The sequence below is a fragment of the Danio aesculapii genome, chromosome 11 (assembly GCF_903798145.1).
Source record: "Danio aesculapii chromosome 11, fDanAes4.1, whole genome shotgun sequence".
NCBI lineage: Eukaryota > Metazoa > Chordata > Actinopteri > Cypriniformes > Danionidae > Danio > Danio aesculapii.
Genome location: NC_079445.1, coordinates 10,001 through 23,400, shown reverse-complemented (window position 1 = coordinate 23,400; position 13,400 = coordinate 10,001). Strand labels below are relative to the sequence as shown.

The 13,400-nt window shown below is 43.4% G+C and overlaps 2 protein-coding genes across 2 annotated transcripts in view; one reads left to right on the top strand and one right to left on the bottom strand.

The window, feature by feature from the left end:
• Positions 1–681: 681 nt before the first annotated feature.
• Positions 682–7,982, top strand: tegt (testis enhanced gene transcript (BAX inhibitor 1)). The gene is made up of 10 exons (XM_056467740.1): positions 682–790; positions 2,893–2,979; positions 3,296–3,404; positions 4,073–4,190; positions 4,309–4,357; positions 4,739–4,836; positions 4,929–5,008; positions 5,618–5,718; positions 6,629–6,704; positions 7,416–7,982. Exons 2-10 carry the CDS (start codon positions 2,924–2,926, stop codon positions 7,437–7,439), a joined length of 711 nt encoding a protein of 236 aa, XP_056323715.1. The 5' UTR covers positions 682–790; positions 2,893–2,923; the 3' UTR covers positions 7,440–7,982.
• Positions 7,983–8,495: 513 nt separating this feature from the next.
• Positions 8,496–13,400, bottom strand: part of nckap1l (NCK associated protein 1 like) — a 14,772-nt gene continuing 9,867 nt past the window's right edge. Inside the window, exons 24-29 of the mRNA XM_056468117.1 lie at positions 13,106–13,186; positions 12,661–12,754; positions 12,456–12,572; positions 10,258–10,367; positions 10,079–10,168; positions 8,496–9,322 (exon numbers count right to left, since the gene is read on the bottom strand). Of these exons, the coding sequence (XP_056324092.1) occupies positions 9,206–9,322; positions 10,079–10,168; positions 10,258–10,367; positions 12,456–12,572; positions 12,661–12,754; positions 13,106–13,186 (609 nt within the window). The 3' untranslated portion in view covers positions 8,496–9,205. The remainder of the gene's footprint in view (positions 9,323–10,078; positions 10,169–10,257; positions 10,368–12,455; positions 12,573–12,660; positions 12,755–13,105; positions 13,187–13,400) is intronic.

Sequence of the window (13,400 nt, the reverse complement as noted above, 5' to 3'; positions counted from 1 at the left end):
TCATTTCATCAATTGAACTGGTCAGAAAGCAAACCTGTTTTGAACTGTCTATGATAGGGTGCCCTGCTGAAAAAACTGCTTAAACCAGGCTTAAACCAGCCTAAGCTGGTTGGCTGGTTTTAGAGGGGTTTTGGCCATTTCCAGGCTAGTTTCCAGCTATTTCCAGCCTGGTCTTAGCTGGTCAGGCTGGAAAATGACCAGTTAAAACCAGCTAAAACCACCTTGACCGGCTTGATTTAAGCTGGACATAGCTGGTTTTGGCTGGGCTCCCAGCGTGGCTAGGCTGGTCAAGCTGGTTTAAGCTGGTCATCTCCCAGCCTGACCAGCTAAGACCAGGCTGGAAATGGCTGGAAACCAGCCTGGAAATGGCCAAAACCCCTCTAAAACCAGCCAACCATCTTAGGCTGGTTTAAGTAGTTTTTTCAGCAGGAACAGCGGCTGAAATATGAGTGTCTTTTTGTTTTAATATTCTTCCAGGGCTGTTTATACTTGATTTTTTCAATTATTTTGATATTTCAGCTTCTAAAAACGCCTCAGTGATGATGTAACTTCATCCCAAGTGAACAGAGTTTCACACACCCGACGATTGAGCATTTCAGAGATCTCCGCTCCAGCAGGAGGCCAAACCTCACTAACAAGTGCACTTAAAAGTACACGAAGAAGAGCGAGCGCGTGACGGTTGTGACGCCAGTGAAGTCATTGCGTTGCTTGACGTGCGAGAGAGGCGTTGAACCCAAACTCGGGCCTTCAGAAACACACAGACGGGGAGAGACGCGTTTGACGGCTTACGGTAATGAAACCATCTTCACACTCGCACATTCATCCAGCATTCATTACACTAATGGAGAAGATCTGAACCAGCGGCCGTTACACGACGACCGAGGAGCGCGTAAAGAAACCGCGGATTACAACACACGTCACGACCACAACCACTAATACTGCTGCCTAGCTAGCAGGCTAGCGAACTAACTAACTAACTAACTAACTAACTGACTGATTAATAACTGACTGTTAATTATTACGGACGAGTGTGTGTCCTCGATTAAACGCGGAATTCTCGAGCCGGAACTGAACTTTCCGTTTGGTGTGTGTGATTGTTTTTCTCTGTGCATGTGTTTGTTTATTTGTGTGTCTGTGTGTAATTGTGTGCGTGAGAGTGTTTTATTTTTGTTATTCTCTCTCTCTCTCTCTCTCTCTCTCTCTCTCTCTCTCTCTCTCTCTCTCTCTCTCTCTCTGTGTGTGTCTGTGAGTGTGAGTTTGCGTATTTATTTTTTATCAGTGTTATTGTTAGTTTTTATTGAATACTCTTATATTTGTTGGTTATCAGTTTAATTGTTTGTAATGATGCTGCTGTCAGTGTTAGTGTGGCTGTAATGTTTAGTTTCAGTTTTAGTTTGATCAGAGCTGCGTGTTTAGTGTCGCCCAGAGCATTAGTTCAGTGTTTGCACAGCTTGGTTAGTGTGTGTGTGTGTGTGTGTGTTTGTGGGTGGGTGGTCAGTCTCTGTTGTCAGTGTGTGTTTGTCATGAGTGTGTGTTGTGTGTGTCAGATTGACTTTGGCTCTGCTGATCAGTGGTCTGAAACTCTTCAGACAGGTGTGTGTTAAAGTGTGTTTCTGTGCTCTAGACCAGGTGAAAGTCCAGGTGAACACTGGTGTGTGTGTGTGTGTGTGTGTGTGTGTGTGTGTGTGTGTGTGTGTGTGAACTCTGAGCCTTTCATTAACTTTAATCTAAGAGATGGTGTGTGAGGATGACGTCTGCTGTTTTGTCAACTCAATTGAATCAGGCTACAGGCCTCAGCTGTCCTGCTGTGTGATGTTTGACGGCGCTCCTCCTCTTCCTGTTTTTAATTATTCAGTCATTCATTCATTCATTTTCCTTCAGCTTAGTCTCTTTATTCATCAGGGGTCACCACAATGGAATGAACCAACAACTATTCCAGCATATGTTTTACACAGCAGATGCTCTTCCAGCTGCAACCCAGTACTGGGAAACGCCCATACACACTCATTCACACTCATACACTACGGCCAGTTTAGTTGATCAGTTCCCCTATAGCGCATGTGTTTGGACTGTGGGGGAAACCGGAGCACCCGGAGGAAACCCACACCAACACGGGGAGAACATGCAAACTCCACACAGAAACACCAACTGACCCAGCTGGGACTCAAACCAGAGACCTTCTTGCTGTGAGGTGACAGTACTAACCACTGCGCCACCGTGACGCCCTGTTTTTAATTGTTATTATTTATATATTTTTAACAATAAAACTAAGTTATTAACAACATTGCATGGTGTAAGTAAAAACGGAGAGGCGGAGCTCTAAAATAAACCCCGCCCCCTGACTAGAGCTGAACACTATATCGTTTGAGCGTGGATATTGCAGTGTGTGTATCCACAATAGTCACGTCACAAGATTAGATTGTTTATTAAAGATTAAGATATTATTAAACCGTGTTATGGAATAAATGATTTATACGGTGGCCACCATGTTATTTTACATTTGAATACTGTCCGTCTCCCCAGAACACCCATAATGCACTGTTTATTTAGCTTTTATTTTTGCTAATTTAGCTTTTAAAAATGCTTGATCCTTCCAGTCCACCTTAAATTCATGAAATCTTCCCAGTAGAGCTATTTAAATCATCTAGTGAATTTAGATTCATATCGCAGTGTATATATATAAACAGTATATTTAATGTCAGATATTTCCAATATCATGTAGCCCCGCCCCCTAATCAATATTCAGTGTCAGTTATAAATACATCATCATACTGCAATGAAGCCTGCAGAGTCCTCCAGCTCATACACACTGTAATGGTCAAGGAGTGTTCAGTTAATGTGTGTGTGTGTGTGTGTGTGTGCGTGTGTGTGTGTGTGTGTGTGCTCCCGCAGGTGATCCTGTGATCAGTGAAGAAGCGCAAAAATGAACGTGTTTGATCGCAACATCAACTTCGACGCTCTCTTTAAGTTCTCTCAAATGTAAGTGTTTGTACAGGTGTGTGTGTGTGTGTGTGTGTGTGTGCGTGAATGATGTAATAATAATGTAGTAGATTTGTTGAAGCGGTTCAGCAGTGTGTGTATGTGTGTTTATGCATGTGTGAATGATGTAATAATAATGTAGTAGACATATTGAAGTATTCAGAATTGTGTGTGTGTGTGTGTGTGTGTGTGTGTGTGTGTGTGCGCGTGTGTGTGTGTGTGTGTGTGTGTGTGTGTGTGTGTGTGTGTGTGTGTGTGTGTGCGTGTGTGTGTGTGTGCGTGTGTGTGTGTGTGCGTGTGTGCGTGTGTGTTTCAGCTCACGCTCCACTCAGCAGCACCTGAAGAATGTCTATGCCAGTCTGGCGGTGTGTATGCTGGTGGCCACGGCCGGCTCCTACATCTACGTCATCACCAGAATCTTCCCGGTAAACACACACACACACACACACACACACTCGTATACATACGCACACAAACACACACACACTCATAAACGCATACACACTCACACATTTGGTGAATTCATATCACAGTATAAATAGGCCAAAAAAGCTGCGTGCGTGCGTGCGTGCGTGCGTGCGTGCGTGCGTGCGTGTGTGTGTGTGTGTGTGTGTGTGTGCGCGTGTGTGTGTTTCACTGTGACGTGTCAGAATAAGAATCTCAGTAATATAAACACTGCAGAAAGCTTTTTTTAATCAAATGAACTCTCTTAAGGACATTTTGAGCTGAGTGACAGCAGGAAATGATGTAGAATAATCATCATTAACATTAAAAATTGTATTTAATTAATATATTCATTTGCTTGTGGTTTTATTTGTTTATTTATTAATGATTATTTTATTGCCATGAAAATAGCCATTGTTGTGGACATTAAATGAGGGATTAATCATCATCAATTTTAATATTAAATATATATATATATATATATATATATATATATATATAATAATAAAAATAATAAAAAATAATGATATAAAATTAAATAGTAAAATAATCCTAATATAAATGCAATCATACATAAATAAATAATAAAATATATATTATCTAAATAATAATGATGTAAATGCTCCTCTTCTGCTGCCGTCCTGCTTAGGGTGGTCTGACCATGCTGGGCTCTCTGGCCATGATGGCGTGGCTGGCCATGACGCCTCACAGCCCGCAGACGGAGAAGAAGAGGCTGGCCATCCTGGCAGCATTCGCCTTCTTCACAGGTCAGTGTTTCCCTGTGTGTGTGTGTCTGTGTGTCTGTGTGTGTGTGTGTGTGTGTGTGTGTTCGTGTGTGTGTTTTACTGTAGTGTTTACCACGCTGACCGTCTGCTATCTGCTCAGGTCTGGGACTCGGCCCGCTTATGGACTACGCCGTCAGCATTGACCCCAGGTAACACTGCTGTCTCCCGGAGTGTGTGTTGATGATCAGTGTGTGTGTGTGTGTCTGAGCTCATTAAACACACAGGTAACACTGCTGTCTCCCGGAGTGTGTGTTGATGATCAGTGTGTGTGTGTGTGTCTGAGCTCATTAAACACACAGGTAACACTGCTGTCTCAGTATTCGTGCATTTCTGAATGAGATGATGTGCTGTGTTCTGCTTACGCACCTGTTTGTGTGTGTTTGGGTTTGTGTGTGCATGATGGTGATGATGTAATGAACCATTACACGTGCTCCTGCAGGTTTCACGGATTCCAAGATGTTGTTGTGAGAGCAGATAATAATAATAGTGTGTGTGTGTGTGTGTGTGTGTGTGTGTGTGTGTGTGTTCAGCATCATCGTGACAGCGTTCCTGGGCACCTCCATCATCTTCAGCTGCTTCACCCTCAGTGCGCTCTACGCCGAGCGCAGGAGTTACCTGTTCCTCGGAGGTACACACATACCTACTGCTGGAGTGTGTGTGTGTGTGTGTGTGTGTGTGTGTGTGTGTGTGTGTTTCTGACTCTGTTCTTCTGCTCCTCAGGAACTCTGATGACAGGACTGACGGTCCTCCTGCTCGTCTCCATCCTCAACATGTTCTTCGGCTCCGTCATCATCTTCAAGGTGTGTGTGTGTGTGTTATTGAGTGTTCACAGCAGATGCGGCTCGTCAGGGTGCTTAAACATGTTGAGTTTACTCGCTTCATTCTCGTGTGAAACTGACTTCACAGCAGACGTGGAAGGCTGTAAAACAGCGTATATTCATTCTGCACCGTGTCTGGCTCCGTCAGATCCTTCAGAGGTGCAGCCAGAGCTCATACACACTGCTGGTCCCGGTGTGTGAGCTGCTGTCTGTGTCAGCTGGAGGATTCCCCTCAGGATGCCCAATACAGGCGCTGCTTCACAATCACACCTCTACTGGAGGAAGCTCCCGATTGGTCAACACGGTGCAAATGTCTGCCAAAGTTCAGATTTTTCAATTCGCGCAAATCACGTGTTAAGTGTGTGTCGAACGGCCAGAACACTCCATTCACACTGCATCAGCCGCTGGAGTTGCGTCGCTCGCTGGACTCGCCTCATTTGCTGGAATATCACCTCAGGATGTCTGATCATGTCTTTGCGTATGCTTCATCAATGTCTTGTGTGAACGCACAATAACAGCTTCCTGAAGCTATGTGAGTGTATCATAACCGTGTGTGTGTGTGTAACTCTGTGTGTGTGTGCTCTCCATCAGGCTCATCTGTATCTGGGTCTGCTGGTCATGTGTGGGTTTGTGCTGTTCGACACTCAGCTCATCATAGAGAAGGCAGAGATGGGGGACAAAGACTACATCTGGTAACACACACACACACACACACACACACACTGTATATTTGCACGTCACTTTTATTCTAAAGTCCTCTTTTGTTTCGCATTGAAGGGCAGACATGCGGTCTGTTGATACGATACGGTGTAGATTATAAGTGGACAAATGAGAGAGTCGAACACAAACTCATGGTGTCATGATCCACAGTTACACTAGACCCTTTGCACATGTCTGGGTGTCTCAGCAGCAGCAGCAGTGGTCAGAGTGTGTGAACTCAGAGCACAGGAGAGCACAACACATCATTATTCTACACTCCTATCAGCTGAAATACTGAGAGAGAAACTCCAGCATGGTGTTATCAAGACTTTCAGGAAGAGGAGAACACTAGTGTGAGACTGAGAACGGAGAATCATGACAGATTTACTGTCAGCCCCACAGACGCTGCATCACACACACCTCACACGATTGATGAAGAGATGATATCGGACACTCATAGATGCAAATAAATGATCATGTGTTATATAAACATCAAGAGATTCAAAACTGTCTAGGATTAAAGATTATGATGAGTGTTAAAGGCGTCAGAACAGGCGTGTGAAAGGCTCCATACAGTGTGAAACTGCAGATGTGCTGCTTCATGTGTGTTTTACACCACTGTGAATACTGTCAGCTCTCACACCAGCTCCTCTATTCATTGCTTAACTATAGTTTGAGTTCCTGAAATATGTGCATACAAGTCTTGCAGGAGAAGTACAGTAAACATTGAGTATAGTATGATCAGTTATTAAAGACACAGGACACCCAGCTCAGACACAGGAATGCTACTGTATTGTTTACAGCCATAGGAAACAGCCACTGATGTGCAGCTGTTTAAGTAGTTTATTAAAGATGATGCTCTGTGTGTGTGTGTGTGTGTGTGTGTGTGTGTGTGTCCTGAAGGCATTGTGTGGATCTGTTTCTGGACTTTGTGACCATCTTCAGAAAGCTGGTGATCCTGCTGTCCACGAACGAGAAGGTATCTGAACATCATCATCATCATCATCACAGCTGCTGTTTCTATATCGATATGTTCCGGTATACAGTGTGTATTTAAGGGGATAGTTCACCCAAACCTGAATGTTCTGTCTTCATTTACTCTTCACTTGTTCCAAACCTGTTTGACTTTCTTCTGTTGAACACTAAAGAAGATATTTTGAAGAATGTTTGGAAACCGGTAATCATTGGCTGCATTATTCTTCAAAATGTCTGCTTCAGAAGGAAACTCCAGCAGGATTATAACTAGTGGAGTGTGTGTAAACCTTCATGTGTGGGTGAACTGACCCTTCTGATGCTGATAAATGAGTGAGAGGTGGGATTATGTAAAGACACTGAAGATGCTGAGTGTTTCAGTGTAAACTGTGCATTATATTTTGCACTCTTTTCTCCATGTCTAATGTTTCTAATGTAAAGTCTTTTGTTTATTACTCTGGATATCATCGTCTTTGATTATGATGTATATTATTCATAATCAGATTTGATCTAAAATAATCTTACCAAAGGAATAGCCACCGTATTCTGATGTGCTCCTAAACAGACAGACAGACATTATATATCTTCTGCTGCTGATTACTGAATCTAGCACTTCCACACTTGTGTTATGAGCTAATAAAGTGCACATTTAAAACTGGCCAAATCTGGCAACCCAGCCCCTGTTCCTCCAGCTCTAATGGGTTTCCTGTGGTTTTAGGAAAAGAAGAAGGAGAAGAAGTGATGTGGAGCGCAGCGGACGCGTCTGTGAGCTGATCATTGTGAATATGATGACACAGTTGGATTAAATTGAGGTGATTTGATATGGTGTCTTAATTTTATTTTTGGATAATTGTTACTGGGCTTTGAATATGTGGTCGGGCTGTAGTGAACTAATGCTGATTCTGAGTCCTATTTAAACTTTCTTTGACTTAACTTGGAGAGCTGATCTTAAACCAGCCCCTGCTTTAATCATTTAATGTACATAGCTTTAGTTGAGGTTTGATTGAGTTATTATTGATGGAAGACTTTCTAACCCTGTGAGCTGAACACCATCAGGAGCACCTCCTCATCATTACATGATCCGCTTTGAAGGGCTTCTTGCTTTACTTCATTGAGAGAATTTTTTGTTGCCAATGTCATAATAATAGATGTTTATTTTGCTGTTAACGCCAGTTTATTTAGGGTTATCATTATTGTTAATGCATTAATCATTCACACATCAGATGATTTATGTTCTTCATCAATATTCTGCTTCTTGACTCAATCAATAAACTGATGCCACAGATGGGGTGAGTGTTGCTGTCGCTTCATACACACACACACACACACACACACACACACACACACACGCACACACACACACACACACACACACAGAGATTTGCCAAGATCGATTTTTATGCACAAATGACTCTGAATTCACTCCTATATTTGCAAAAAACCCATTTCCTGAATGACACCGGTGACTGTAGATCATTTTGATGGCATTTTACTTTATTATTTGTTTTTAATGTATTATTATTTCTTTAAGGCATGATGAGTCATATTCGATTAATATTGCATTCATTATAACTCTTTAAGTCATAAAAGTTTGTAAGTCTGCTGCTACCCCTCAGCAACACTGCAGTATTTATTTCAGTGAGTGCACTATAGAGGGTTATGAACGATTGGGGTTTTATCTCCTTTACTGCCAGTTAAGTTCGCTATATTGATTTTAAATAACCTGCTCATGATAAACTACACTTCTGAATGCATATTTTACCACTGTTCTGTAGGAAGAGTAAAACATTCAGACAAATTTACCGTCATCCTTCAACCCTTTTTAATCCAATATTATGATCTGAATGCAGCAAACATGACAAACTTTACAGCATTTCAGAGCTGAAGCATTTCCAGTGTCCATATCTGGTGACTGATTTTTGATATTTATATTACTGAGCAACCGTTATTACTACACGAATACTCATCAGAGTCATAAAAGCATTACTTTCCACATTTACATTTTTAAAATGTTTTTAGAGGCTTAATTTATATCAAACTGCCCATACTACACAATATTTTATCTACAAATATTGTCAAAAGTTTATATATCCTCCAACATACACAGAGATAGGGGGCGCTCTTGTATGGCATTAATGAAGCGAAAACTCTGAATGGAAACTGCTGGTCATGTCTGGTACTGCAGCCACAGATTCTGACTGACAGCTCTTATTTTTCATTTTCAGATATTTTGCTTTTTTTAGATTTTCTCTCAATTTTAGGCTAAAACTGGTTTTGTGAAATGCATATTTTATGTAATACAGTAAAATGGACACTAACAGACCATATAATGTCACGACTGACCAATCAGAATGCAGTCTTCCAGAGAGCTGTGTAATGCTGATAATAGCTGGCAGAATGATTAATGTAAGCTGCAGTATTGTACTCTACATGTTAAATATATTGCATACGGGGTTCATCTGTTAATCTATGAAGCAAACAGCAGTCGTGGCTCTGCGTTCTCCAGCTTCAGCCCATGGTGTGGATGAAGACTTTGTGCACTTCTCTGTAGGCGTTTCTGAGGAGAACATAGGGAAAACACATCTCCAGCATATCCTGACTCAAGAACGGCGACTGCTCCACGATCTGCGACACAAACAACACGACACACGCTAATCAGATCCTGAGCTCAGTGTTAATCAATAGTTCCTTCATCTAGGGGCCGGTTACACCTGCAGTGTGTATGGTGAAACATAGCCCAGGTGTGATGTACAGGGACACTAAGTTACATCTCACACACTCCTCAATAATTTAGTGTTGCACCACTGAAATTAGCTAAAGCATAATGCTACGCTCCAGCTAAATAGCTATGGCAGCCTCTATCCCATGTACAACAGTAGAAAAGAGAGACGACAGCGTGGTTAGATTATTCTTTCAGAATCTCACACTGACAGATGAGTTATTCACCCTGTTATTTTCTCCATGTGTGCACTATTAAAATAATTTAATTATTTTATTATTAATTATTAAGTTCGTAGTGACTGACTGTAGTGTAATGTACTGTATAAATGTCATTTCTCCTGCCCTTTGTCATTGGATTTGTTGTGTCCACGATGTGTTGTGGTTTTCTTTGAGCAATGCACAGAAATGCTAATTATTTTAGAGCTGTTCAACAGTTTAACGACTTCATATTGTGAATTACGTCATTCAGCTTACGACCTACTGACTACGTTCTGCCTTAAGAACATCATGTGGTGTAACCAAAGTAAGAACTTAGCTAGAATCGAGCTACAGTAGTAGTTTCTAAGTGTCTAGTGTGAACTTTAAGCATGAACATATGATGAACAGCTGCTGTAACCCTGCCCAGAGGGTCATCATCATCATCATCATCATCATCATTACCATGTGCAGGAGGATATACACCGAATCTCTGTTCTTGATCTCTCTGTTGTCCACATTCTGACCCAGCTGCAGTAAGACAGAGGACGCCACCTACAGGACAAACACAACAACATCATCATCATCATCGTCATGTTAGCTTCATGCTAGCTGTGTTGAGTTAGCACAGGAGTGTGTTCGACCTTCAGGAACTCCTGCATCTGCGTCTGGATGTTCTTCCTCTGGACGGTGAACATGGCTGCTGCCACGTGGTTCACCGCAGATGCCAAACAGTGGATGTTGTTCTGGTGACCTGTTGAGGGAGTTTCATAGGTTCAAATTCGAGCTAAATTTACTGGAAAAGTCAACATTCTAGAGTTCATTCACTGGTCGAGTTAAGTTAAAGTTAATCCTTGAAAATAATCTTGATTTCCCCTCGCTCTTGATCTGAGCACACTGAGAGATATCTGCTGTTGGATTGAGCACAGACTCAGAGTGTTTGTTTCTGCTGTCCCTCCTCCAGTATTCAGTGTCTGTGCCGCTCCTGCCAGTCCCCACAGTTAAGCTGTGCTCACACTGCACTTTTCTCCCCATAGACTTATATTCGTACACACGCGGATGCGTCAGACCGGAAACGCACAAGGTCATGCGTCAAGTTTCGCAGATCACTGGGTTGGAAAGTTCAAGCTTGGTGAACTCTGACCTGCGAAATCGCATCACTTGACTGCGTGAGACCAATGGAGGATCAAAACAGGACCTCTCTGGACAGAACTTTAAAACATGGAGCAATCGCTGGCTTTATTAATGTCCAATCATCTGAACGACAGAACTTCGCATGCTCAAACTCTAGTGTGGCCGCGGCTTTACTCGTGTTCGTTGCCATAGTGATTCAGTGTGTCTCCGCCCACTTGTTCACTAGTCAGTGCTTTGTTCTCCAGTGTAAACCCCCCTGTTGAGTGTCTGCTGTTCCCATTAGTTTTTCCTGCTCCAGCCCTACTTTGCCTGGTTCTGGTTTTGGATCCATTTCTGCACATGGATCCACTAATCCTCTCATCTTTAGCTTACCCAATGTTACAGAACAACTGACCCTTATGGGATCCAGCAGTTTTTTAATTCATCCTCATTTTGGAAATCACAGAGACCCATGTGAAGGACTTTATCAGCCTGGGACCTGCTTTCCTTCATAAGTGTTTCTCAACCACATTCCTGGAGGAGCACCAGCTCTGCACATTTCCCATGTCTCCTCAACCAAACACACCTGATTCAGAGGATCAGCTCATTAGCAGAGACTGAGAGACCTGTAATGGGTGTGACAGACAAAGGAGACATCCAAAACATGCAGTGCTGGTGCTCCTCCAGCGATATGTTTGAGAAACCCTGCCTTATGATACATTTATAGAGCCCACTGCAGTCCTCCACACTGCTTCAGTCCATCAACCTACTCCAGAGCCCGCTCCGGCCCTTAACTTCAGTCTCCTCAAGTCTCATCCTTTGCTTCAAAGCCTGCTCCAGGTCTTAACTCCAATCCACGACTCTACTACAGTCATCAACGCCAGTCCAAAGCTCCCTGTAGTTCAGTTTTCAGCTTCACCCCAGAACCTTTCCTACTCCATGGATCTGCTCCTGAATCTGCTCCACTTCACAAATCTACATCAGTCTATGTCCCCGCTCCAGTCTTCCACTCTAACTCAGTCTAAATCCTGCTCCAGGCCCCGCTCATACACCAAAGCAAGCCCTGTCTGCTCCACCATGCTGATCCCACAGAAGTGTTCTTCTGCTCTCCTTGCATTACTACAGTGGACTCCAGCTTCTACGGTGGCTTTCCTGCTCCTCCTGTGCCACTACCGGTGACGGTCTTCATACTCCATCTGAACTCCATCCCTGCCCCACTGGCTATGCTTTAAGTCTTTATTCCTGCTTGTTCCCCTGCTGTGCCCTGGCCTACAGCCCTACCGGCTCTACCCTGGCTCTGCATCTAGATGCTGCAGTATTGCCCCTGATGGACCTGGCACACATCCCTCCTCCTCCATCAGCTCTGCACCGCTGCTCTCCTGCATCTGACAGCCATCCCAAGGTTCAGTTGTTCGTTCTCAGTCGCTTTTTGTTGCATTCTTGAGTTTGTAGTTGCTCCTGCCCTGTTGTGCTTTCTTCTTGTTCTGGATCTTCCTTAAACCTGTTCCTGGTGTTGTTCTGCTTCTGCTCTCGTCTTGGCCTCATTCTCAGATTAGATGTGCTTATACATCTCATTCAACCAAATATTGAAGAAAATCAACACCTAGATATGTTCACAGTCACTCCTCAAGGAGAAGCAGCTGATCAGACTTATTTAGATCAGAATCTGTTTGTTAAAGAGTGTTGAGTGAAAACAGAAGCCGCTTTGTGTTGTGTTGATGTGCTTGACCTCCGTGTTCGCGGCTGTAGAATGAGTTTGGATCCAGACAGAGCGACGGCAGGGAAACGGCGATGTACACCAGCAGCAGACAGCTGATCTTATACTCCTCCTCTACCGACAGGTTATCTGAGGGAGAGAATAGTGCGTTATTCAGGCAGATTCACCCGGGACACGACTCCAGGCACACACAGAGTCTCCTCGATCGGGACTTCACCTGTCTGCATGTTTGCTAATGCGGAAACCAGTGCGGGGTCGATCTCACAGGGCAAACCAGCGGCCGACGCCATTTCATATACACCCAGAGTGACCTACGCACACACACACACACACACACACACACGCACGCACACACACACACACACACACACACACACACACACACAGCATCATTTCAGAGTATAGCTTTAGACAAAATAATATGTCCACATAGCAGTTGATTAGTTTCACTGGCTCTCCTCAATTATAGATATCTCATGGTTTAAAGCAGAGTCATGGTAATAAGCAGGAAATCAGAGACTGAGACAAACCGATGTTCAGCTGTAAAGCATCCTCCCGGTTGGTTCAGCTCTTGTTTTGGCTTGATTCTCTACTAATTTTGAGTAAAGGAGTTTCGTTTCCTTCGCTCAAGATGATGGTGATTCCAGGATTCAGTGCTTTACCTTGATGTCCATCTCTGGACAGATGAAGTCCTTCAGGCATCTGATGGGCTTCATGAGGAACGGGCAGTGTCTGTCCATGATCTGCAGATGGAGACCTTCAGTTCAGCTCACAGTAAATAGAGCAAAACTAGACGGCATTTAATAACGCACACGTGGAGCCAAGATGACAAGAGCTATACAATTAAAGGTGCAGTATGTAGGACTGACATCTAGTGTTTGAACTAGGTATTGCAGTATGCATTCAAATTACCACAAAGGGAATTTTGACGACACTAAGAGATCGCGAGCGTGCCTG

Bases quoted from the DNA above. Each gene is read 5' to 3' on its own strand.
- tegt (XM_056467740.1), top strand. From the start codon at position 2,924: ATGAACGTGTTTGATCGCAACATCAACTTCGACGCTCTCTTTAAGTTC. The intron at 4,358-4,738 runs GTAACACTGCTG...GTGTGTGTTCAG, and splicing joins GCCGTCAGCATTGACCCCAG to CATCATCGTGACAGCGTTCC. The intron at 5,719-6,628 runs GTAACACACACA...TGTGTCCTGAAG, and splicing joins GGGGACAAAGACTACATCTG to GCATTGTGTGGATCTGTTTC.